The sequence below is a fragment of the Rhineura floridana genome, chromosome 10 (assembly GCF_030035675.1).
Source record: "Rhineura floridana isolate rRhiFlo1 chromosome 10, rRhiFlo1.hap2, whole genome shotgun sequence".
NCBI lineage: Eukaryota > Metazoa > Chordata > Lepidosauria > Squamata > Rhineuridae > Rhineura > Rhineura floridana.
Genome location: NC_084489.1, coordinates 88455143 through 88481790, shown reverse-complemented (window position 1 = coordinate 88481790; position 26648 = coordinate 88455143). Strand labels below are relative to the sequence as shown.

Genomic DNA, 26648 nt, shown 5'->3' with positions numbered 1-26648 from the left:
CCATGCAGGAGGAGAACATTGGTCATAGAATCATAGAACAGTAGAGTTGGAAGGAGCCTATAAGGCCATCAAGTCCAACCCCCTGCTCAATGCAGGAATCCAAGTTAAAGCATCCCTGACACATGGCTGTCCAGCTGCCTCTTGAATGCCTCCAGTGTTGGAGAACGCACCACCTCCCTAGGTCACTGGTTCCACTGCCGTACCATTCTAACAGTCAGGAAGTTTTTCAGCTGAAATCTGGCTTCCTGTAACTTTAGCCCATTATTCCGTGTCCTGCACTCTGGGATGATCAAGAAGAGATCCCGGCCCTCCTCTGTGTGACAACCTTTCAAGGACCTGAAGAGTGCTATCATATCTCCCCTCAATCTTCTCTTATCAAGGCTAAGTATGCCCAGTCATGGCAGTGAACAAGCTGTCTTTTGGGAATGCACAACTTCTTGTGGGTCACAGTTCAAAGCAACAATGTTTCTTGAGTGTCATAAGGGGTGCTCTTGATTCTGTTCCACCCCGCCTGGTTGCTGCACTTAGCTGGGGAACCTTTTGGCACTTCCAGACTGTTGCTGTTTTCTGGTGGTATTCAGTCACTTGATAGCAAATTCTGGTTGCGTAGTTCTAGTTGACTGGAAGGTCTTGCGCAACAAACCTGCTTCCTCCCAAAATCAGACTTGGGCAGTGTGGGATAAGTTTAAGCGACGTCTCGTCTAGCCTCCCTGCAAACAAATCAGAATGCATGCTCATTAAAGAGGCTGTCTGGAAGCAATCTCAATGGCTGCCACAACAAACTGGTTGGATGTAATATGGTACCAAGCTGGGTAGTCCCTACTTTATAGAATTCCGTGCCCATGGACATAAGGCAGGCACCGAATCTATACATTTTGGTGCTAGCATACAAGCCACCTTTTTTTATCCAAGCCTTTCCTGATTAACTGTATTTTTACCTTTTCAAACAATTGTTTCTGGAGTTATACATATGTATATATTATAAATGGTGTTTGTGAACTGTATGTTAACCGGTTTGTATTTTATGTATTGATTTTTTTGTACGTCAGATACATCAGTTTGAAGCAGTATATACAAAATGATTATTAATTATAATAACTCATAGACATGCATGCTCATATATATTTGTGGCACGTCAGTTCTGCACTCATGATATTTGAGGTTGGGGAAATCTTGTCTAAAACAGCAACACACTCGGCGAAAAGTGGAGTGAGAGAATCCTGAGCAGGAACATTTTCTGTAGGCTTCCTAAAGATTTTGGAAAGGAAGTAATTATTCAAACTGCAGGGATAACGAAACTTCAGGTTGGGAAATATTAACGAAGTGTTTAAGGAGTCTTGCGACTGAGCAGAGCTGTGCAGCACCTAAGCACAGTTTGGTCAACTGCCAAACAAGCTTTTCCTGCAGCGTATAATGAAAGTGTGCACATCTAATCTCTTGAAAATCCTGCTTCTCTAGGCTTTGCAGCACTGGAATGACAAGTTGGGAAGAGCTGTGAGCTAGTTTTCTATGAAGTGCAACTCCTCTTCAGAACTCTAAAGGTAATAAATCCTGTCTGCAGCCTCCCTTATGTTTCTTGTTAATGCTTCCTCTCTGCATTTAAACTGTGTTCTTCTCAGTGGCATGAGCGCATTGTTGTTTTCTTTTAGATGAGTGAGGTTAAATGTTGTCTTCTAAGCGCCGCAGTTTAGCAAATAATTGTCAGGGCTTAGATGATTAATCTGACATTTTGACTCCTAGCGTCGCTACGGCAGTGGGAGTATTGCCTCTCTTCCACACTTGAGAGTGAAATGCATTTTAATCTGTTGCAGGCTTGTCCACATAGTTGAATTGCTACTGATGTGGACCATTGTAGTTTAAACTGTTGAAACCCTTGTCTTGACCTACTGTGATTTAGTGAAGGCTCCAGCAGTTAGTTAACGTCAGGCTAGTAAGTGCATTTTAGTATAAACGTTTTAGCAAATGGCACAGCCGCAGCTGCAACAACATCAGATCAATTCTTGGGAAGACGGCATTTACACAATCATCTTGCCCCCCAAGATTTCCCACCTTTTCTACCAGTAAGAGTGAAGACAGGTGAGAAGATGCCTTCCTTGCTCTCTAGAGACCCAAACTTCTGATGTTTCCTGGTTGCTAGGTAGCACACGTCTCTCTCTCTCTCTCTCTCTCTCTCTCTCTCTCTCTCTGTGTGTGTGTCTTGATGGTCACTATGGAACTTCCAGAGAGCAGCCGTTGGAATACCCTCTACAGAAACTTCTAAAGCCTGGGGAGAGGTTAACGCCCTTGTCCTCCGAGTCTCCATTGGTCACCATCTTTTTTTTTTTAACAATTCTTGCATATTAATTTTCACTTGTGGTCAGGCACCTTGGAGGCCTATTTTCAGAGGGAGAGAGAGGTGGATCTAAATAATATATTAATATTAGGCAAATGCCTTCATTGTATTATTTTTAGCACCTGCTAAAGCCCTTTATTTATTTTTTTGGCAAGCCAACCCAGTCATGTAATTTTATTGTGTATATTCGTTTTAGAACTGCTGACTTTATCTATATTTTGATTAAAATTTTATGTCTTCTTGTTCTTAAAAGTTTGGTTTTATCGGTAGTTTCTTATGTATATCTTATATTATTTTATTAAAGTGCTTAGCGTTTTCTGTTGATTATGCTGTATATAAATCTTACTAAATAAATAAAGCTGTAATCCGATACAGTTCTACTCAGGAGTAAGCTGTATTGGGTTCAACAGGACTTACTCCCAGGTAACTGTGTATTGGATTGCAGCCTGAATCTAAATATAGCTAAATGCTTTTCCTCAACACAACAGGTATTTTTATGCATGCTTTTCCCTCACAGCCCTGCTTCCCATTGTCTGCAGTGTTTTACTGTGTTACCCTGGAACGGTTCCAAATCCCTGTTGCAAGAGTGGAAACTCCAGTCCCTCTTGCCATTTGGCATGGCAGCCTGCACCACTGAAGCATCCTTCTGAGAATCTAGAAGAAGGGCTCAGTGGAAGAGCATCTGCTTTGCATGCAGAAGGTCTGAGATTTAGTCCCCGGCATCACCTGGAACCTGGAGAGCCACTGCCAGTCAGTGTAAACACTATTGGGCTGGACGGAACAATGGTGTGACTCAGCCTAAAGCAGCTTCCTGTGACCCTGTGAGGCAAGGATGTAGTGCTCCAGCTATTTTGGACTACGCCTCCCATCAGGGCAGATGGGAAACATAGTCCAAAACAGCTGGAGGGCACCAGGTTGACAAAGGATAATTTTAAGCAGTTAGGGAAACAGCTTAAAGTTAGGAAAATTGCCCGAACACTTTCAAAATAGCAGAGAAGATATTCAGTGCATATTCAGTAATGAAGCTCTGTTGTTTGTTTTAACCAGTTTCATCAACAAATCAGTTTTAAAACCTTTGATCCATTTTTTTTAAAGACGCGTGCCAGATTGTGGAGCAGGTGTGGTGTTTTAACTACTTACAAAGACCCCAGGTGGCATTTTGGAAGGGGTTAAAGAGGAAAGCACAAAAGCAGGACTACAGCTGAATGTCAAAAAGACTAAAGTAATGACAACAGAAGGTTTCTGTCACTTTAAAGTTGACAACGAGGACATTGAACTTGTCAAGGATTATCAATACCTTGGCACAGTCATTAACCAAAATGGAGACAATAGTCAAGAAATCAGAAGAACGCTAGGGCTGGGGAGGGCAGCTGTGAGAGAACTAGAAAAGGTCCTCAAATGCAAAGATGTATCACTGAAGACTAAAGTCAGGATCATTCAGACCATGGTATTCCCGATCTCTATGTATAGATGTGAAAGTTGGACAGTGAAAAAAGTGGGTAAGAGAAAAATCAACTCATTTGAAATGTGGTGTTGGAGGAGAGCTTTGCGCATACCATGGACTGCGAAAAAGACAAATAATTGGGTGTTAGAACAAATTAAACCAGAACTGTCACTAGAAGCTAAAATGATGAAACTGAGGTTATCCTGCTTTGGACACATCATGAGAAGACATGATTCACTAGAAAAGGCAACAATGCTGGGGAAAATGGAAGGGAGTAGAAAAAGAGGAAGGCCAAACAAGAGATGGATTGATTCCATAAAGGAAGCCACAGACCTGAACTTACAAGATCTGAACAGGGTGGTTCACGACAGATGCTGTTGGAGGTCTCTGATTCATAGGGTCGGCATAAGTTGTGATCGACTTGAAGGCACATAACAACAATTCCTCCTCTCTCGTGTAGGGGATGCCTCTTTTATTCTGCTGTGATACATGCACACCATCTGTAAACAAAGAAATCATTCCCTCACCTCCAAGGATTTTTTTTTACTGTGGTGCAGGTTTAATTTATTGAAACTTATGCAATTAATCAGCTGACATGTCTTTAACTGGCTGACAGCTCTGTTCATTGAGGGAAGAAAGGAAAGTTTCCACGCTTGCCAAAGAGGAGCAACCCATATGTGTGTGGAGTAAAACATCTTTTTAGAAGCAAGCTGGTTTACAACTTAACTTGTTCTTCTTGTTCCTAGTGAGGAGAATTCGTCAGGGTGCTGGAGAGACCTGCTGGTAATCCTCTGCTTTTGCGAAGGGGAAGGTCTGGGGTCTGTGCTGCTCAGATGTCGTCCCGTAAAGCATCAGTAGCCAGCCAAGGGAATGGACCTTCAAGTAATGGCAGAGAAAGGGAAGTTGTGGAGCTAGCTGAGCTGGGACCCCTCTTAGAAGAGAAAGGAGACCAGAGGACGACCAATTCAGCCAATGTAAGCTTCCCACCAGAGAGTTGTTAAGACCCTTTCATGCAAAAGATCTGTGTATTAAAACCATTTTAACAATAATTCCTTTGTAACCTACTTTACAGGGTTGTTGTGAGGATAAAATGGGGAAGGGGAGAACCATGCATGGTACCACCTTGAGCTTCTTGGAGGAAAGGTGGGTTATCCATGTGGTAGCAAGTTAAAAAAATTTTTTTAAAGGTCAATATCTTAGTGTAGCAGCACCTGCGCTTTGGAACTCACTACCTATTGATGTTAGGCAGGCACCCTCACTGTATTGTTTTAGATGCCTGCTTGAAAACCTTTTTGTGTTGGCAAGCCTACCCTGAAACATAATTTGTTTGCTTTAAATGTTTTACTGATTTTAACTGTTTTAACTATGGTGTTTTTATGTATATTTTTTATATTGTTCTGTGGACCTTAGCTGTGTGTTTTTATCTGCGCACCGCTTAGAGAGCTCTTTCATTAAGCAGTTTATACACCTAAATAAATAAATGAAATCATGCTAACATGACAGGATTGATTGAAGTATTGTCCCTTCAGGGAAATGTATATTCTCCAGCCGGAAGAAAGAAAGGAAAACCTTGTTCCATAGAGATGCGTCGGAATTTATGATGGGAACATACCCTATTTATTTATTTCATATATTTATATATGGCTTAATAACAAAATAGTCTAAGCGATTTACAAAAAGATAATATAATAGAGAGGTACACACAGAGAGAGAGAGAAAGAGAGAGAAACAATGACACTAAAAGGCATAAAAAATAAAATCCCGGAAAAGCCAAAACATAAGAGCATCCTTGTGAGTTGGGGGGAAATCTGTAGGGACAGATGACTCCTCAGTTGTTGTTGGCAGGTCATCACATTTGGTGCCTCCAGTACGGCAAGGGGGAGGGGAGGGGGAGTTCCAGAGGGTTGCTGGTGCCACAGAGAAGGCCCCGCTTCAGAGAAATCATTAAACAACAGTCTCCTTGTGATGGTGTAAGCAGGGCCAAAAACAAGCTTCCCAGTGTTCAGTCTAGGTGTTAAGCTTCTTGCAGTATCCTTGTCAAATAGTCGTACATATACCGGAGAATCCTGTTGGCGTCTTTGTAGCTGTAATCTTGGCCAGGAGAGTGGGAGCTTGTGTGATCTCTAGGTTTGACTTTGATTTAGTGAAGCGGTGCAGTGATTCTTCAGAGTTCTGGATCATGTATCTTGGCGTATTTTTAAAAAATTATTACTGTCTAGAGAATTTCTCCCCTGCCTTTAGGCCCTCAAAAGGGCTCCCGTGGGCAGCATCTTGATTGTTCACATCTCTGCTCCATCATACACGGTAGCAGTTCTTTTTTGTTTTCAAAATGACTTTGTGAGGTAGGTCAGGCTGCAAGCGAGTCATCCAGTGACCTTTATGACTGAGTAGAGATTCAAACTCAGATCATTCCAATCCAATTTCAACCCTTTTGTGCACTAGTAGAAGCTTGGAGTCTGGCAACAAGGGAGAGGGCCTTCTCAGTGGTGTCCCCCAAATTATGGAATGATCTCATTGATGAGGCGTGCCTGGCACCAACACTGTTATCTTTTCGGTGCCAGGTCAAGACTTTCCTCTTCTCCCATGCATTTTAGCATGTGTTTTTAAATTGCTTTAAGTTTTTTTTTAACTTGTGTTTTTAAATCGTTTTTTGTGTTTTAAAATTTGTATATTTGATTTTATTGTTTTTAATTGCTGTAAACCGCCCAGAGAGCTTTGGCTATGGGGCGGTATATATATATGTAATAAATAAATAAATAAAACAAATTGAGTATTAACTAGTAGCATCGCTGAATATTAACTTGAGTATTAACTAGTAGTATCGCTGAGTATTAACTTGAGTATTAACTAGTAGTATCGCTGAGTATAACTTCCTCATCTTGGTGCCCTCCAGACGTTTTGGACTGCAACTCCAGCTGGGGCTGATGGCAGTTGTACTCCAAAACATCTGAAGGGCCGCAGGTTCGGGAAGCCCAGGTGCAAGGTAAAAGCGACTCCTGTGATATTTTCTTGCAGCTGGAATATGCAGGTTTCATAACAAGAGTCTTTTGAAGCAGTGGTCTGAGAGTCTTCAGGAAAACTTGGTGAGGCTGCCGGCTTCCTCTGTGTGCCAACTTGCAGAGCTGTCCAGACAATGCTATTTAGGATATGTTTTTTCTTCCGCCAGTAGCATCGCTTCTCCTTGCAAGTGAAAACCACTCTTCTTTTCGTTGTTCCACTGAGAATGCAGCTGAACAGAGCTTTGAGCTGGAGGTGAACGTGCCTTCGACACAAAACCACTGTTGGGGGAGGTGAAAGGATGAAAAGGAGAGCCTGTCCTTTTCTGGTCTGCTCTGGCAGGCTGTGCGCTTGTTTCCTGGGCTCTGGCCAGGAAGAGAAACTGAGTTGCCAATTTGAGTTGCCCTCTTAGTTGTAAGGAGGAAAAACCTTTCATCCTTTCTCTGAATGCAAATCTGGCTCCGATGAAGTTTGACCAGTTGAGCTACATGTGCCAGCAGTCATGGAGGGCGTTCCCTACAGGTGACTAGAGAGATGGTTGAGTTCCTTCTCATTGTTTACCAGGCACTACCTGACACCTGTTTCCAGCCCTTGGATACTGCTCTGTAGAAAACTCGGAAGCCAAGAAAATTCCTTGGAATATGCTCTTTTTCATGTCTGGGGCTTAAACAGACTTTAGATCCCCTCTATACATCCTTTTTATTGTGTGTTTGTGATCTGTGCTCATGATGGTATCAGGGCCATTACGTGTGCTTTCAATACTGTTTGTACCTGGCAAAGTTTCAGGGCAGGGCTGCCACTTCGTTTCCAGCCATTGCAAGTAACTTCCTGCTGAAATCCTGCAACTTTTTACACTACAAATGTTCCAGATTATTATTATTTTTGTTCCACCTTTGTTGTGCTATAGCCCTTGGGTAGTCAGACAGCAATAATGTGGTAACATTGGGAAAGCATTGCAGAACAATGAATAAAATAGGAATGATGTGTGGATGGTCCAGTATAAATCCATCACTAATCGTGCACTAATTTTTGCATCAATGACATGTTGCAGAATAGGCCTGACCCCCTCAAAAAAACCACAGTCTGGAGTGGCCCATGGAAGTGTGGGGCATGCCTCTCTCCCCAGCATCTGAGCCCCCTCTTCTCAAATTTAATTAGACAATGCATTACAAATTAGTACAGGTATCGGTTGTTCTTTGGTCTTTGGGTGCTTCTAGGCTGTCTGCATTTTGTGGGAGGGGTTTGAGCGAATACTGGAACTTTAGCTTTGTGCAGTTGAAGTGGATTGAAATGCTCTGTCACCCTAGCACCACAAATACGCTGACAGTTAATTGTTGTAAACTGCCCAGAGAGCTTCGGCTATAGGGTGGTATACAAATGTAATGAATGAACGAATAAACAAACAAACACACACACACTCCAGAAAGTGTGGGGTGAAAAATGACTCATGGGAAGGCATGTAAACACCCTGCGAGCAAATCAGGACGAGTGCCCGATAAGACCAGATGTAATCTCACCTCCGCGCAAGCTTTGTGCAAAAAAAAAAAAAAAGTGTTTGAAATTTTGTGAAAAACCTTTCCCAGAGCATTTTCAATCCGCCCTCTTGCCTGGGTTTGAGAAATCTCTCTTCCTAGGCTCAAGACCAGCCATGCCCAGCAGCGCCAGAGGAGGAGGAAGAGGAGGTGCGGGTGCTGACCCTCCCTTTGCAGGCTCATCATGCGATGGAGAAGATGGAAGAATTTGTATATAAGGTATTGTTGGGTTGGCCCTCTATTGGTACTCTGGGCTGTCATTACTTCAGCTGCAGAACTCTGTTGCGCAAGGGAGGTTAATGAAGGTGCTGGCGAGCTTGTCCGTTCTTGCCTTGGAACGGAAGATCACCCCCCCTTGTGCCAAAGAGCTCCCAGATAATAACTGCCTGCGCGGTTTGGTGTGTTGCAGGTCTGGGAAGGTCGCTGGAGGGTCATTCCCTATGATGTGCTGCCCGACTGGCTGAAAGATAACGATTACCTCCTCCACGGGCATCGGCCCCCCATGCCGTCGTTCAGAGCCTGCTTCAAGAGTATTTTCCGCATACATACGGAGACCGGCAACATCTGGACACACTTGCTAGGTGACTCTTGCTCTCTGGTTTCTACCCTAACGCTATGGAAGGGTTTGTTTTCCCTGCTTGAAAGGTCCCAACCCCAGATAAATGTGCCCATCCCAAGATCAAAATGGCGGACAAATAACTGGGTGTTTTCTTTGTCATGGAGTTAACTTGGGGATTCCATGGGTGATAATCCATGTTAGTCCTACTTGGAGTAGACTCGGAGTTGAAGTTAATGGACATGATTAACTTAGGTTCATTGACTTCTGCAGGTCTGCTCTTAGTGGTGCCTAAGTTAGTTGAAGGCAACCCCTTTTTGTGACACATGGTGTGGATGGTGGAGGACATTGTTTCGCTCAGCCTGGGGCCTTCCGGATGTTTTCGACTACAATTCCCATCAGCCTCAGCCAGCACACCTATGCCAATGGCAGTTGTAGTTCAAAACACCTGGAGGACATCAGGTTGGGAATCTGTTAAAGGAATAACCAGGTTATAGTCCATTTTAATAATTGAGACTGTATCTTTTTTTAATCACTTTTTGTGATTGGCCCTAGGAATTTTTAAACCAAATATTTATAATATATACTTTTTTATGTAAACATAAATGGATCCTGCCTTGGTGCAGAGAGTTTCCACCTTTCTGTAGCCTCACAGTTATAAGAATAATTTGGAATATTGCAGGAGGGGGGGAGAGTCATAGCTCAGTGGCAGATTATCCGCTTTGCATGCAGAAGGTCTCAGCTTCAATCCGCGGCATCTCCAGGTAGAGCTAGGAATGTCTGAAATCCTGGACAGGTGCTGTCAATCAGTGTAGACAGTGCTACACTAAATGAACCCAATAGTAAGGCAGTTTCCTGAATTCCGTCCCCTATTAGGCACTGTCTCTGTTGACGTTTCAGCGCTTCCTGAAAACCTGCCTCTTCCAACAAGCCTTTTATTTAATTAGACCTTAATCCCACTCTGCATATGAATTGTTTTTAAGATATTTTATTGCTTGTTGTTTACCGCCCTGGGCTCTCTTGGGAGGAAGGGCGGGATATAAATTTAGTTAATTAATAAACGAAATGTGGTGTTGGAGGAGAGCTTTGCGCATACCGAGGACTGCGAAAAAGACAAGTAATTGGGTGTTAGAACAAATTAAACCAGAACTGTCACTAGAAGCTAAAATGATGAAACTGAGGTTATCATGCTTTGGACACATAATGAGAAGACATGATTCACTAGAAAAGACAATAATGCTGGGAAAAACAGCAGGGAGTAGAAAAAGAGGAAGGCCAAACAAGAGATGGATTGATTCCATCAAGGAAGCCACAGACCTGAACTTACAAGATCTGAACAGGATGGTTCATGACAGATGCTCTTGGAGGTCACTGATTCATGTGGCCGGTATAAGTTGTAGTCAACTTGGAGGCACATGACAGCAGCACAATGGGGAGGAGAGCCTGGCTGGGAGTCCAGAGTCTGTGAGTTCCAATCCCTGCTCGTGTCTCCTGCGTGTCAAGGGCCAGCTAAAGATCACCTCCACAGCGAGTGGCTCAGGGGTTACGTGCCCTGCCACCTGTGCAGCCGTGGGCAAGCGGCATAGTCCCAAGGAGCCCAGTTGCCCCCCAGCTGGCAGTTGCGGACAAGGAAGGGGCTGGCTTGTGCAGCTGTGGCAAGCTGAGCAGACCCTAGCCAGCTGGGGAGGACTAGCCTCAGAGGGAGGCAATGGTAAACCCCCTCTGAATACCGCTTACCATGAAATTCATGTTAATGGGGTCGCCATAAGTCGGGATCGACTTGAAGGCAGTCCATTTCCATTCAATTTCCTTCACATAACTGGGCATAGGAACAGAGGAAGCTGCCCTATACCGAATCAGACCATTGGTCCATCTAGCTCAGTGTTGTGTACACTGACTGGCAGGGGCTGTGCAAGGCTTCAGGCATATATACTTCCTTGGAGGCGCCAGGGGGTAAACCTGGGCCCTTCTGCATGCCAAGCAGATGCTCTGCCACTGAGCCACAGCCCTCCCCATGGGCAAGGGCATTGGAATGGAATCGCTTATAACACTTTCCCTCTCCCCAGTCTGTTACTGCGGACCATCATTTTGTTGGACTGTGACAGGGCAGACATGGTAACTTCCATAGGTCTCTGGGTATCCACGTGCCTAGTGTTTTATTTTACTACTTTAGCCTTTGTACTGGCTTATTTCTAGGATTTGATATCCTTCAGACTAGCTCAGGGACTTTGCACATTGGCTTACAGGAGGCATTAAATGACAACAGATACGAGGTGTACACAGATTGGAGTGATAGGCCCCACTGAGTTTTCTGGAATCCTGGGGGTCTTATCACCAAAGCTTCAGTTGCAGTTGCGTGGCTCATGCCTCCATTAACGAGAGCATAAAATGGGTTCAGTCCAAGGATGGGGGCCCTATATCCCTCTAGATGTGGTAGGACTCCCAACTCGCATCAGTCCCAGCAATGGGGGGGTGCGCTCTACAGCTTCCCCATCCTTTGCTTAGTCTACTTAGTTTGACTGCCAGTCTCTCCACTTTTTCATGGGAGAAATGGTTATTGTTTGGATCTTTTCCAGTCTGGGTTCAGGCTTTGGGACTGAGATGGTCTTAGCTGTCAGTGCAGGAGTAGCCAAAGTGGTGCCCTCCAGGTGTTGTTTTGGATGCCAACTCACATCAGCCCCAGCCAGCATGGGCAGTGTTCGGGGATGATGGATACCATATTGGCTGCTTCTGCTTTAGTGGATACCATTCCGGAAATTGGAGAGAGCAGGCTTTTTTGGGTTGCAGTGCTCAAGACTATGGCCCCTGCCCCCCCAAGACGCTCAGATGCCCCCCTTTCTTATAACCTTCAGGTGTGTTCTTAATACCTGTTTATTCCGAGAAGTTTATTGTGCTGTGCTGAATTCTTCCCATTGTAGTCTTAGTTTTGTTTTAATGTGCTGACGCCTCTTCTCCTGGTTTACTTGTTTTTTATGTTCCTGGATTTTTATTGCATTTGGTTGTGTAATTTGTACTTTTGATTTTAAGCTGCCTAGGGGGCCCTCAGCCCAGTTCCCACTTGTGGGAATAATTGAATAGATTAATGTATAATTCTTCTCTGCCACACCTGTAAATTCAACTGCTAACCTTACAGCCCTTATTTGGGGCTTTTTAGTTTAGAGAAAAGGCGGGTCAGAGGAGACATGATAGAAGTGTATAAAATTATGCATGGCATTGAGAAAGTGGATAGAGAAAAGTTCTTCTCCCTCTCTCATAATACTAGAACTCGTGGACATTCAAAGAAGCTGAATGTTGGAAGATTCAGGACAGACAAAAGGAAGTACTTCTTTACTCAGCGCATAGTTAAACTATGGAATTTGCTCCCACAAGATGCAGTAATGGCCACCAGCTTGGATGGCTTTAAAAGGAGATTAGACAAATTCATGGAGGACAGGGCTATCAATGGCTACTAGCCGTGATGGCTGTGCTGTGCCACCCTAGTCAGAGGAAGCATGCTTCTGAAAACCAGTTGCCGGAAGCCTCAGGAGGGGAGAGTGTTCTTGCACTTGGGTCCTGCTTGCGGGCTTCCCCCAGGCACCTGGTTGGCCACTGTGAGAACAGGATGCTGGACTAGATGGGCCACTGGCCTGATCCAGCAGGCTCTTCTTATGTTCTTGTGAAGAGCATAAAATTATTTTAAGAACATAATTCTTACTATAATTCTAATTTAGTGGTCTTTCCATAAATATTTCTGGGTCAGTGGAGGTTAGTTAGCATTTTTGTGACCTGAATGGGTGCTGTAAATGGCAGATTTCCCCATCGCCATCAAAGCTTCTTTATCAAGTCACATGCTGTTTGTTTTCCTTTTTTAACCTGCGATTCCACATTTCCGCAACCTGTTGCCCTCCAGATGTTGCTGGACCACAACTCCCCAGTGGTCCTGCTGGCTGAGGGCTGATGGGAGTTGTAGTCCAACAGCATCCAGAGAGCCAACAGATTGGGGAAAACTTGTGCTATCCTGTTGCCACACAGCTGGCCAGGAAAGGTGACTGAACAAGGCCTTTTATGTACTAAAGAATTATCTTAATATCAACAGGTGTCCCACAACCTGGCCTCCACTCTAGGGAGATTAGTCATGCCATTTGCCCTGCAGACTTAACATGACTGAGGGACATGCCAGTGTTCAGAGCCTGCACAGCTGCTACTTACCGGTGAATACCAGTTGATTTCAAGTATGTGCTGGTGGCTCAAGCAACAAAGGTGATATCTATCAGAAGGCGTACTCATATTGCCAGTGACAGGGAAGCCTCTTCCCAGGAAGGCACGCCTGATGATAACAGGGTAGTTCTGAAGTGAAATACCACTGCGTAGAGAGCTTTTATAAGTTTTACACCTTTATCTACATCTCTGCTTCCTGTGATGATGAGTCAGATTCATAGGAAGTCACCTTATTCGGAGTTGGAGTCTTGATTCATCTGTTTCAATATTGCTGGCACTGAAGGCCCTTCCAGACTGTCACTATTTTCAGGTGGGGCTCAGTTCCATACTTGGCAAACTCAGGTTTCATAGTTAAAGTTGATTTAGGAGGTCTTACACAGCAAACCTGCTTCCCCAGAAAAAATGGAAATGGACTGCCTTCAAGTCGATCCCAACTTATGGCTACTTTATGAATAGGGTTTTCATGGTAAGCGGTATTCAGAGGGGGTTTCCCATTGCCTCTCTCTGAGGCTAGTCCTCCCCAGCTGGCTAGGGCCTGCTCAGCTTGCCATATATCTGCACAAGCCAGCCCCTTCCTTGTCCGCAACTACCAGCTGGGGGGCAACTGGGCTCCTTGGGACTATGCCACTTGCCCACGGCTGCACAGGTGGCAGGGCACATAGCCCCTGAGCCACTCCCTGTGGGGTGATCTTTAGCTGGCCCTTGACGCCCAGGAGACACGAGCGGGGATTTGAACTCACAGACTCTGGACTCCCAGCCAGGCCCTCCTCCCCACTGTGCTACACCAGCTGCTGCTTCCCCAGAAGGATTGGGCTTGTAGGAATAAACAAAGTGGTGGGAACATGCATCAGAAAGTGTGGGGTAACTCCCTGCAAACAAGTCAGGATGAATGCTCAATGAACAGACCACCTGGAAGCTCTCCAGGATTTCAGATGGGGAACGTTCCCAGCCCTCCCTCAAGATGCTGAGGATCGAACCGTTTGCGTGTGAACAGCTCAGTGCTCTCAACCCCCTCCTAACAAGGAGACTGGAAATCCCATCCCACTTTTCCCTGGTGATGCTGTGCGCTGTGTGTAGATTTATTGTTCCAATAGCCGGGATTTGGAAGAAACCTTGGCAACCTAAGGCAGGAGCAGAGAAGCTGTGGGCCTTTAGATGTTGTCGGCCTTCAGTTCCTATCATCCCCAGCCACCACGGCCAATGGCCAGAGATGATGGGAGCTCACCAGTATATAGAGGGCTGCAGGCACCCCATCTCTCTGCTAAGGTGGCTGAATTTATTTGAAACAGTCAGTTGGTCAGGCTTGGCATGTATGATGAGTGCTATACAGGCAGACTTCTCAATCTGAAGAATAAATTGCCATTATCAGGCCTGGGACTGGCTCACTGGTGTATATTGTCCAATGAAATTGGGATATCTTGTCCCGGAAGAGTCATACTTGCAATGACAACTGATACGGTATCCCGTCACTCCCAGCTGAATGATGTGGCTGGTGGGGGAAGAGAAGGGCGCGGTGCCAACTTGCATTGGGTTTTATTTGCTGCAGTTTCTGTTTTGGACTGTGTTGCTTGTGCCAATCTACTAGTCCCTGGTCCACTGCCTTCGTTAGCAGTTATTGGCATGGGGGTTGATACTGCCCCCGTGTGGCTGGTAGGTGTTAGTCGTCCTACGTCAAAGCATAACCCTCCAAACGTTTCCCATCTAGAAATGACCTAACCAGTCTTGGCCAACCTGGCGCCTTCCGGATGTTTTGGACAACAACTCCCATCGGCCGCAGCCAGCATGGCTATATTGTCGTCCAAAATGTTTGGAAGGCACTAGGTTGGCAAAGGCAGCCATAGAGGTAGGCCTGTTGCTCCTCAATCTTAGTATGTAATGGCAAAAATGAGATCTTGAAGGCAAAAGTGGGTAGTCATGCCTCTTTGGGGAAAAATAATCATTGAATAATTTCCAGTGACTAATATGGAGTATTTGACACTGTGTCTGATGTCCAGAATTTGAGATTTGGGCAATGAAAAAAATGGAAAATAGACTGCCTTCAAGTTGATCCCGACTTATGGCGACCCTATTAATAGGGTTTTCACGGTAAGCAGTATTCAGCTGTTTTGCCTCAGCTAGCACACCTGTGCTAGCTGGGGCTGATGGGAGTTGGAGTCCGAAACAGCAGGGGGGCACCAGGTTGCGAAGGCTGTGTTGGGGACTCTTTGGTCCTGGGATCAACAGGGGTGATCTCTCGATCTCTCTCTGCTCTGTGTTCCCATTTCAGGTTTCGTGCTGTTTCTGTGCCTGGGGATTTTGACCATGCTCAGGCCGAATATGTACTTTATGGCCCCTCTTCAGGAGAAGGTGGTCTTTGGGATGTTTTTCCTCGGAGCTGTGCTGTGTCTCAGCTTTTCCTGGCTTTTCCATACCGTCTATTGTCATTCAGAAAAGGTGTCTCGGACGTTTTCCAAGTAAGTTAACTGGGATGCAAGTCAGGTTTGACGAGAAGCAGTCTTGTTCCAAGGACCCTATTCTCCTAATTCCTCTTTATTTCTGAAATATCAGATAAAACTGGGGGGGGCACGGAGGGAATGACTTGCCCACTGGGAGTGGAAACAATGTGGCCCTCCAGACGTTGCTGGACTTCATCTCCCATCATCCATGAGTATTGGCCATCCTGGCTCAGGCTGATGGGACTTGGAGTCCAACGATATCTGGAGGGCTGCCTGTTCACCACCTTGTTTTTGCACCCTGAGGACAGTGGTGGCTGGCGGCTCCATGTCAGTGGGGCAGCAGAATCTGCTCCAGGTTCTAGTCTGAATTTTCAAGGAGCTGTCCAAGGTGAAAGTTTGGACTAAAATCTGGAGCAGATTCCACTGACATGGAGCCATCGGCCACTGCTGCCTGAGGGCCGTATTCCCTTGCGGGGAACCTTTCAGAGGTCCTCTGCCAGTGGTGGGTGAGGCCAGAGGCAAAACAACAAGAGAGGAAGCTTGCCTTTCTACCATGTGAAAGTCAGATGTTTCTACACACACACACACACACACACACACACACCTACCCCTCTTTCTGTTTAGGCAGGTAAGAGGTGTTAACGACCATTCAAGGTCACATTCCAGCCAGGCAAGATCAGTTGAGGAGGGTGTGGAGCAAGGCTGGTGAGGAGGAGTTGCAGCTCAGAGAGTTTCCTGAGGGCCAGATTGATAGGGCTGGAGGGCCACCTTGAGCATATTGGCCTGAGGTTCTCCACCCCTGATACAACAGCCAGGTTTTAGTATGTTAGAAATAGCTACGCCTGCTTTTATGATATGATGCTTCTATGGAAGCCCCTACCGAAGCTTTTTATATGGCACCAGTTTACAGAATTTATTTATCGTACCTGTTGTGCCTGGCAGATGCTTGCAAACCATCGTTTCTTGGTCCATGGTGACATTTTTCATTTGTTTCTCCTTGAAAATGCAGATAACCAGGGAGCAACAGTGGTGTGTGTGCGTGTTTAGCTTCTACCTAGTTAGGAGGTACAAAGGTTAAAGTCAGGGCTCAGGGCAGAAAACCGTAAGACAGGGACAGGGAGCCTGCGGCCTTTCTGATGTTGCTGGACTCCTGCTCTCCTCGTTCCTCGCCACTGGCCGTGCTGCCCAGGCCGGAGGGGAGCTGGAGGCTAGCAGCATCTGGAGGGCCCACAGGCTCTTCCCCCTTGCTGCTTACCCGCCCTGCAGTCTGGTGGCACAGCCTTCGCCAAGCTGGTGCCCTCCAGATGTCTTGGACTCCAGTTCCCTTCAGCCCCAGCCAGCGTGGCCATATGGTGCTGGGGCTGGTGGGAGTTGTTGGCCAACACACTGAGAGGGCGCCAGATTGGCAAAGGCTGCTCTAGCACATGCTGCACTACCAGTATTCGTTGTTGTGTACATGAGACTGACATATGCGTAAGAAAAACAAAGAATTCTCCAGAGCTGGTCTTGGAGGTTTAGTTCGGCACATGCAGGCAAAATGCACCTCCCTGGCAATGTTTCTGCTCATGAACCCAAAGGCAAATTTTAACTCTGAATCTGGGCATCCTTATAGTGGGAACATCACATTCCTCTTTTCCTGTCTGTGTCTTGCCGTCCCTGCCACTGAAATGTAGGTATTTGTGCAGTACTCAGATCCACGACAACTTCCTTGTAGAAATCGATTCTGTCCCGTTCACTGAAACAAACCTAAAAGCAAACTTCCCACTTCCAGAATGTGTCATCTGCCTCTCACTGTGCTCTGTCTCTTCCCCCCCTTTGCTTCCTAGATTGGATTATTCTGGGATAGCTCTGCTGATCATGGGGAGCTTTGTCCCCTGGCTCTACTACTCTTTCTACTGTTCTCCACAGCCTCAGCTGATCTACCTCTCCATTGTATGTGCGCTGGGGATCTCAGCAATCATCGTGGCACAGTGGGACCGATTTGCGACGCCCAAGCACAGGCAGACAAGGGCAGGTAGGGCAGCTCTCTGTCAACGTTGTGAACCCTTTTTTTTTTTTTTTAAAAAGCTTTTAAAAAATGTTTTTACCATTGTTTCGTTTTAATGTATTTTAAGGTCTTTTAATGATGTTTTAAAGTGTTTTTAGCATTTCTGTTTGCCGCCCTGGGCTCCTGCTGGAAGGAAGGGCAGCATATAAATCAAATAATAAATAAAATAAATAATAAAAAACTCTTGCCCTTGGTGCCTATTTATCACTTAAGCCAGCCTTTGCCAGCCTGGTGCCCTCCATATCCTTTGAACTTCAGCCCCCCCTCCAGGTGCTGGGAGTTGTAGTCCAACTCAGGTGGAAGGTAAGTGAAGGATCATCCTTCATTTTATGGGGTTTAGCTGGCAACAGGGAGGGGCCTCCATTAGCCATCCTAGGCACCCCTTCCGTGATCACCTCCTTTGAAGATAAGGGGGGGCTAGACAGTCCCACCCAGCAGTCCTGATCTGCAATACCCCCTCTCCCTGACTTTGATCTCAGGAAGCAGATAAGAGATAACAGCTAAGGTTCAGTTGCATCTTCTTGACATTTGCAAATTGCCTGTCTGACACTGAGCCTTGGACTTCTCCAGCAGAGTATCCCAGGGATCAACAAAGCTGCCAGAATTCCCTCTGGTTGAACCATTTTAGCTTGACCAACTTTAACTCAAAGTTAGCTATTTTTGACAGAGGGCACTAGGTTGGCAAAGGCTGACTTAAACTAAGCCAGAGAAGTCATGGAGATGGAAATGCATTTCAGGGGGAAAATTGGAACTACTTGTGGGTAGTAACGCTCATGTTTCTGTAAAAGGAACTGCAAAAGGGATTTTGTTTTATAAAAAAAAAGGGTGGGAGAGAATAGAAGAGGTGGTCAAACTGATGTGCAATTTGGGCTCCTTCTGGGAGGAAAGGCGGGACATGAATTTAATAATTAAATAAATAAGTAAGTAAAGATAAATTGTTTGTCGCTTATAATGTCTTTGCGCATTTGCACCTGGAGTGGAACAAGCGTGAACTGTAGTTTGGTCCCCAGAGCCGCCACTGAATGCATGATTCAGATTTTCACATTTCAAGCTTAAAAGGCTCCAGCACGAAAGTGATTGAGAGATACTAAACTTGTGGGGATCCAACCCACCTCCCCAACATTGGCTACTTTTGCTTTGCTTTTGTTGTTCCACACACACGTTCACAAGATACGGTGGGTGTTAGCCAGATCCAGAAGTGTTAGCTGAATGTTAGAATATTCAGGACAAACAAAACAAAGTCCTTCTTCACACGGTGCATCATTCAGCTATGGAATTCACTCCCACACAGATGTAGTGATTGGCCACTGGTTTGGATGGCTTTAAAAGAGGATTAGACCAATTCCTGGCGGAAGAGAAGGCCATCCGTGACTACAAGACAGGATGGCTGTGTTCCACCTCCGCTGTTGGAGGCAGTTTGTCTATGAATACCACGAATACCACTGAACATCAGGAAAAACGTCCTACCTGTTAGAGCCATGCGACAATGGGACCAATGACCTAGAGAGGTGGTGGGCTCTCCAACACTGGAGACATTCAAGAGGCAGCTGGACAGGCATCTGTCGGGAATGCTTTCATTTGGATCCCTGCATTGAGCAGGGGGTTGGACTTGATGGCCTTATAGGCCCCTTCCAACTTTACTATTCTATGATTCTATGATTCAAAGCCCTTCCGCCTCCAAATCAGGGGACTGGAAACTAAGCTGTATGAGGAGACTGAAAGAACTGGGCCTGTTTAGCCTGGAGAAGAGAAGACTGAGGGGAGATATGATAGCACTCTTCAAGTACATGAAAGGTTGTCACACAGAGGAGGGCCGGGATCTCTTCTCGATCATCCCAGAGTGCAGGACACGGAATAATGGGCTCAAGTTGCAGGAAGCCAGATTTTGACTGGACATCAGGAAAAACTTCCTGTTAGAGCCATACGACAATGGAACCAATTACCTAGAGAGGCAATGGGCTCTCCGGCACTGGAGGCATTCAAGAGGCAGCTGGACAGCCATCTGTCGGGAATGCTTTGATTTGGATTCCTGCATTGAGCAGGGGGTTGGACTAGGTGGCCTCATAGGCCCCTTCCAACTCTAATATGCTATGATTCTATGAATACATGTCTGGGAATCACAAGTGGACAGAGTGAACTCCCATAATAGACACCTGGTTGGCCATTAGGAAGCTGGACCAGTTGGGCCACCTGTGGCCTGATCCAGGAACTCCAAGGATGCATCAGTAGTGTTGTTGTCCCATTAAGCAAGCAGCGTCAGATGTCCCTCCGTGGCCCCAATGGCCAGCTGATTTCAGGTGCGTTCCGCTCTGAATACTGACTGAGACCTCTCTGTTCCTTTCACAGGGGTGTTCCTTGGACTGGGGCTGAGTGGTGTGGTGCCCACCATGCATTTCACCATAGCAGAAGGGTTTGTAAAAGCCACCACCGTGGGCCAGATGGGCTGGTTTTTCCTCATGGCTGTGATGTACATCACGGGAGCCGGGCTCTATGCCGCCCGAATTCCTGAGCGCTTCTTTCCTGGGAAGTTTGATATCTGGGTAAGAGGAACCTGGGGGCGGGCAGGGAGGGGGAACTGTCATCTGATGTGGTTGCTGTGACAGTTCCAAGGGTACCCAGTCAAGTCATTAAGAGGTTGTGTGTGTGTGTGTGGGGGAGTCATTGTTGCTCTCTTTTTCACCATCTTCGTTGTATTTTTTTTTTTAATGCTACATGAAAGGCAGTGTAGAAATACCCAAATAAATAAAAATAAAATTGCAGGGGCAGTGTCAGCCGACCAAGGGTGCATCAGTAAATGCAACTGCTTTAATGCTTACGACAGGAGTAGCTAACATGGTGCCCTCTGGACGTTGAACTGCAACTCCCATCATCCCTGGCCATTAGCCATGCTGGCTGAGGCTGATGGGAGTTGGAAACCAGCAACATCTGGAGCACTCCATGATGGGGACCCTGGGTTTAGGACGTACTCTCTTCTGATTGAGGGTTCATGTTACAAGTTACCATTTTAATTATTCATTTATTACATTTATCTCCTGTCTTTCCTCCAAGGAGCTCACCGTGGTGTACATGGTTCTTTCTCCTGCTCCTTGTTTTATCCTCACAACAACCCTGTGAGGTAGGTTGGGCTGAGAGACAGTGACTGGCCCAAGATAACCCAGTGAGCTTCATGGAGATTTGAACCCGGGTCTCCCAGGTCCTCATCCAACACTCTAACCACTGCACTATACTGCCTCTCTGTTTTAGTAAGAATATGTGCATCTTTTTTTATATAGTATGTACACTCTGAAAACACAGTGGGGAGCCACAATTGGACTTGCTGTGTATTTTTGTGGAATGCACCCAGCAAAACGTGTGTGTGTGTGTGTGTGTGTGTGTGTTCGTGTTCGTGTTCGTGTTCATGTTCGTGTACCTTTTTGAGCAGCAGGTTGCCTGCTACATCTATAACGTGTAACCCGATCCTGGGACTGGAACTGCTACCCAGGTGCAACAGCAGGGAGGTGTGCCCTGGGAGCTTCAGAGCGGGCTGTTTCTCTGCCTCCCCTCCTTAAACACTCTTTCACCGCATGCACACAGGCTGCTGTGTTCCTCTTGACCAGCCTTCGCCAACCTGGTGCCCTGCAAATGTTTTTGGAGTACAACTCCCATCACCCCCACCCAGCACAACCATCCAAGAAAGCAGAACAAACTGATACGACCTAACTCAGGTTTACCAAAAACATATCAACCTGTTGATCCTTCACCAAAAGCTTTAAAAAATGAGATTCTCTATAGCAAGGATTTGGGGGGGGGGAGGGCTTTGGCCCTCCAGATGTTGCTGGACTAGAGCTGCCATCATCCCTGGCCATCGTGCTTGTGCTGCTGAGAGTTGGAGTCCAACAACATCTGGAGGGCCATCAGTTATTCCCCCCCTTCCCTGCTATATATACTCAACTTCCTCTTGAATAGGAAGTTTAAAGTGGCAGACTGATCCCAGACAAGCCTTTTCAGACATTTCCTTTATAAGAAGATTGTAAGTGTGGACCAGGAGATGCCACCCCAGTTTTTTAAATACATGTGGCTTTTCAAAGGGCAGTGGATTTTTGCTGACCATGAAGCACAGATGTGGGGAACCTTTGCTCTTCCAGATGTTGCTGCCAATGACCAGGGTGATGGACATTGTAGTTCAGCAACATCGGAAGGGTCAGAGTTTCCCCCACACCTTCTATAGCGAGATGGCCCAGCAGAAGATTCTCTCTTGCCAGAACGGTGTCCGCTGTCTAGCCTTATAATGCTGCTCTTGTATTTCTCACAGTTCCAGTCGCACCAGATCTTTCACGTGCTTGTGGTGGCTGCAGCCTTTGTCCACTTCTACGGAGTCTCCAACTTGCAGGAATTCCGTTACGGACTTGAAGGAGGATGTACTGATGACTCACTTCTCTGAGGACCGCAGAAGACTTTAGTACACGCTTCCCCAAGTGCTTTTTTAAAAAAACTTCTTTGCTAAAATCAAAAGAAGACTCTGAACGTCTTTTTTTTAAAAAAAAAACAAAAACCAGAAACTTAGAAAAGTTGGCAATGGCTGTTCCTGGCTTTTTTTCCCCCTCAGGTGGGACGGATGAGGGTGGGGTGGCTTGCCTTGCCAACTGTCTCCACTGGGCGGAAGTGTCTCTAGCCCTCAGCCCCTTTTTGGCAAACGAGTTGCCCTCACAGGAATAACATTGGGATTTTCTGGACATGAAAGAAATTCTGGCACCTGGCACAAAACCCCCCCTACTCTGTGATGCTGCAAACCTACCCCGTGCTTGAAGAGACTTTCCAAATGCCTTGTTTCCCCTCTGTATCTGCAGGAGACATTGTATTGGTATGGCGGGGCAATCGCAGCTCATTTGCAGGGGTGCTTGGAGGGGGAGGCATGGGGCCATTCTCACTTAAATTTTGTCTTTCTCGACAAAGTGATGTATGCCTAAAATGAGAGTATTTAATATTTAATATTGAGCTTTAAAGGGAGAGAAGAGGCACTATCTATTCCTCCAGCTTATTGGAGAGCCGTTTGTAGTGTTGCTGGTGGGGGAGTTCTCATTTAGGGGACTGCAGAGCCGCTGTGGCTTTTATGTCAAGGTGTGACTGAAATAAAAAGGTCTGAAGCTGTTGAAGGCTGGGTAGTTCAGGAGTCCAGTTTTAGATGCCCACGGGTATCTTTCCTGGCTGCAAGGATTTGACGGGCTTCTCCCTGTCCAAAGCATCGTCCCACAGCGCTTACAGGTATGGCTACTTGAGCATATTTTTTGCACACCGGTCATTGGACAGGAGTGCAGCGTTACTGCACAAGCATCCACCTTCTCTGCAGCTGCAGTCCAGCCCAGGTTTCCTAAATCGGCCCCTTGCGCAGTGCATTGCAAACTGTTTCTGAAGCTCCTGAGCGTTTGTTGTTGTTTTTAAAAGCCATTTGTGCAATGAGAGAGGATGGTTGCTGGAAGGTGGGAGAGCAAGACGAAGGCCAGAGGTGGATGCTTGCCCTGGCTTCAGCATTGCGGCAGGAAGTGGTAGAGGAAGTGGCCTCTGGCAGATCAGCTACTTCTTACCCCAGCCCCTCTGCCTGAAGTGGCCTTACCAGGCTGATCCAATGTTCCGTATTGATCACATACTGCAGGGCTGGGGTATCCATGGTGCCCTTCCAGATGTTTCTGGGCCCACAACTCCCGCCACCCTTGACTATTGGACATGCTGGCTGGGGGCTGATGGGAGGTGGAGGGCCCCGTAGGTTGCCTGGCCCACTGGCACATGATTTGCTCACAAAGAGTTTTCCCCTCTTGGTATTCCCAGGAAACAACCTCCTTAAATTTCTCCAGCCCTTTAATGAGATTCTGCATCTGCTGGGGGAGTCCATGTCCTATTTGCTGTAGGTTAGGAAGAACGAGCTCTTCATTTCCCTTCCCCTGTTTGGTTCTTTCCATATGCGCAGTCTGGTCCCAGGAGGGCATTCTTTCCTTTCCAGCAAGTATTCGGGAGTGGGGCCTCGCTTAGGAGGTGGACCTTCGCTCCCACATCCCTTTTCTGACTCGTGTAGGAAGCAAAGTGCTACGTGTTGGGTAGTTAAATCTGTGATCCTGGCAACCGAGGTTTGCGTGCTCTGGAAGGCTCTGATAATTAGCAGGGAAGACGCAAGCGCGCTTGTCTGAGCTCTACTGGAACGTGTGCCTTGGCTGGGTCAGGTCGGCTTGCTCTACTCTCCAGTTCAGCCTCCGCCAACCTGGTGCCCTCCATACGGTTTTGGACTACAACTCCCGTCAGCCCCGGCCAGCATGGTGGGTATGATGCTAGGGGTGAGCGGAGTTGTAATCCAAAACATCTGGAAGGCACCAGTTTGGCAAAGGCTGCTCTAACTGATTCTCGGTGCCGAAGTCTGTTTGAGAAAACCTTAAGTTTTTGCAAGCCCCTTTTTTGCTTCCATAGGGGAGTGATGAGGAAACTGGTCCTCCAGTTGTTCCTGGGCCCAAACATCCATCATCCCAGGCCACTGGCCACACTGGCTGGGTCTGCTGGGCGTTTGGAGTCCAGCATTATCCGGAGGGACCCAAGTTTCCCATCCCTGGGCTTGGGGGACAGGCCTCCCTGCCCTTGTTTCCTCCTTTTTCTAGGCCACAGCCAAGACTAAATGCGGCTAGTTGGGGGATCTTGCCTCTTGTTTTTATGCTAGTTGCTCCTGGAGATGTTCAGACACTTGTGGGGAAGGCCTCTGTGGGGACAAAGGAAAGCTGTTCCTGCCAGCTGCAGCAGTGATTACGTTCCCTTTCCACTTCTCCCCCGCTTAGTAACTTGTTGCACGAACTGCTCAGAACTTCCAAGTTGAACATCACAACTAAGCCAGTATGAGTCTGGCTCTGGAGCCCTTTGTTGACTTGAGCGCTTCTTACTCAAAGCTAGAGTACAACCTGGGTAACAGTAGTCCTCACCTATTGTGCATTCTGCCTGAACTGGGATTCTCTGCACTAATTTTAGCTGAACTCTCAGTTCTAGTTCTGTTTAAGTCTTAGCCTGGTGACTCTGTGGGTGTGTGAGTGAGAGAGAGACATGCTGAACACTCTGTATGCCGAGTCAGGGTGGGTCACTGGTGCTCATATAGCCCAGACAAAATGCCTCTTCAAAGGAAGACACGTCCCTTTTATCTTCACAGGGTGAGAACCAGTGTTTCATTTTTGAGTCCCTTCCATGTAAGAATAAGAGCCTGGCTGCTGGATCAGGCCAGTGGGCCATCTAGTTCAGCACCCTGACCTCACTGTGGCCAACCAGATGCCCCAATGGGAAGCCCTCTAGCAGGACCTGAGTGCAAGAGCAGCACTCTCACCCCTTGGGATTCCCAGCAGCAACTGGCATTCAGAGGCAACGTTGGGGAGGTGGAACCTAGCCATCGTGGCCAGTGGCCATGGTCTCAGTTGTCCTGCCCTGCCAGTGCTGGGCATTGGGAAAGTGGCAAGCGTGTGCCATGGGGACTGCTGCCCTGAGGTGATTGCTTGCCCTCCACGTCTAGTCTAGCAACTCTAGAGAGAAGAAAGCTCATGGGACACTTCCCTTTTATGGGTGAAGGTGGAAATCATAAGAACATAAGAAGAGCCTGCTGGATCAGGCCAGTGGCCCATCTAGTCCAGCATCCTGTTCTCACAGTGGCCAACCAGGTGCCTGGGGGAAGCCCGCAAGCAGGACCCGAGTGCAAGAACACTCTCCCCTCCTGAGGCTTCCGGCAACTGGTTTTCAGAAGCATGCTGCCTCTGACTAGGGTGGCAGAGCACAGCCATCATGGCTAGTAGCCATTGATAGCCCTGTCCTCCATGAATTTGTCTAATCCTCTTTTAAAGCTGTCCAAGCTGGTGGCCATTACTGCGTCTTGTGGGAGCAAATTCCATAGTTTAACTATGCGCTCAGTAAAGAAGTGCTTCCTTTTGTCTGTCCTGAATCTTCCAACATTCAGCTTCTTTGAATGTCCACGAGTTCTAGTATTATGAGAGAGGGAGAAGAACTTTTCTCTATCCGCTTTCTCAATGCCATGCATAATTTTATACCCTTCTATCATGTCTCCTCTGACCCGCCTTTTCTCTAAACTAAAAAGCCCCAAATGCTGCAACCTTTCCTCATAAGGGAGTCGCTCCATCCCCTTGATCATTCTGGTTGCCCTCTTCTGAACCTTTTCCAACTCTATAATATCCTTTTTGAGATGAGGCGACCAGAACTGTACACAGTATTCCAAATGCGGCTGCACCATAGATTTATACAACGGCATTATGATATCGGCTGTTTTATTTTCAATACCTTTCCTAATTATCGCTAGCATGGAATTTGCCTTTTTCACACTGGGTCGACATTTTCATCGTGCTGTCCACTACAACCCCGAGGTCTCTCTCCTGGTCGGTCACCGCCAGTTCAGACCCCATGAGTGTATATGTGAAATGAAGATTTTTTGCTCCAATATGCATAATTTTACACTTGTTTATATTGAATTGCATTTGCCATTTTTCCGCCCATTCACTCAGTTTGGAGAGGTCTTTTTGGAGCTCTTCACAATCCCTTTTTGTGTTAACAACCCTGAACAATTTAGTATCGTCAGCAAACTTGGCCACTTCACTGCTCACTCCTAATTCTAGGTCATTAATGAACAAGTTGAAAAGTACAGGTCCCAATACCGATCCTTGAGGGACTCCACTTTCTACAGCCCTCCATTGGGAGAAGTGTCCGTTTATTCCTACTCTCTGCTTTCTGCTTCTTAACCAATTCCTTATCCACAAGAGGACCTCTCCTCTTATTCCATGACTGCTAAGCTTCCTCAGAAGCCTTTGGTGAGGTACCTTGTCAAACGCTTTCTGAAAGTCTAAGTACACTATGTCCACTGGATCACCTCTATCTATATGCTTGTTGACACTCTCAAAGAATTCTAATAGGTTACTGAGACAGGACTTTCCCTTGCAGAAGCCATGCTGGCTCTGCTTCAGCAAGGCTTGTTCTTCTATGTGCTTAGTTAATCTAGCTTTAATAATACTTTCTACCAGTTTTCCAGGGACAGAAGTTAAGCTAACTGGCCTGTAATTTCCGGGATCCCCTCTGGATCCCTTTTTGAATATTGGCGTTACATTTGCCACT

General features: G+C 46.6%; 1 protein-coding gene across 2 annotated transcripts in view; it reads left to right on the top strand.

The window, feature by feature from the left end:
- The window catches only part of ADIPOR1 (adiponectin receptor 1), a 30758-nt gene extending 8091 nt beyond the window's left edge, over positions 1-22667 (top strand). The window contains exons 2-9 of one of the 2 annotated variants that reach the window (XM_061587583.1): positions 1459-1541; positions 4523-4750; positions 8408-8524; positions 8715-8886; positions 15325-15511; positions 17320-17507; positions 19887-20080; positions 21832-22667. In XM_061587583.1, the coding sequence (XP_061443567.1) occupies positions 4610-4750; positions 8408-8524; positions 8715-8886; positions 15325-15511; positions 17320-17507; positions 19887-20080; positions 21832-21960 (1128 nt within the window). In that variant the 5' untranslated portion in view covers positions 1459-1541; positions 4523-4609 and the 3' untranslated portion in view covers positions 21961-22667. Of the gene's footprint in view, positions 1-1458; positions 1542-4522; positions 4751-4775; positions 4920-8407; positions 8525-8714; positions 8887-15324; positions 15512-17319; positions 17508-19886; positions 20081-21831 lie in introns of those variants that run through there. The other variant, XM_061587584.1, reaches the window with a different exon arrangement.
- The last annotated feature ends 3981 nt before the right edge of the window (positions 22668-26648 follow it).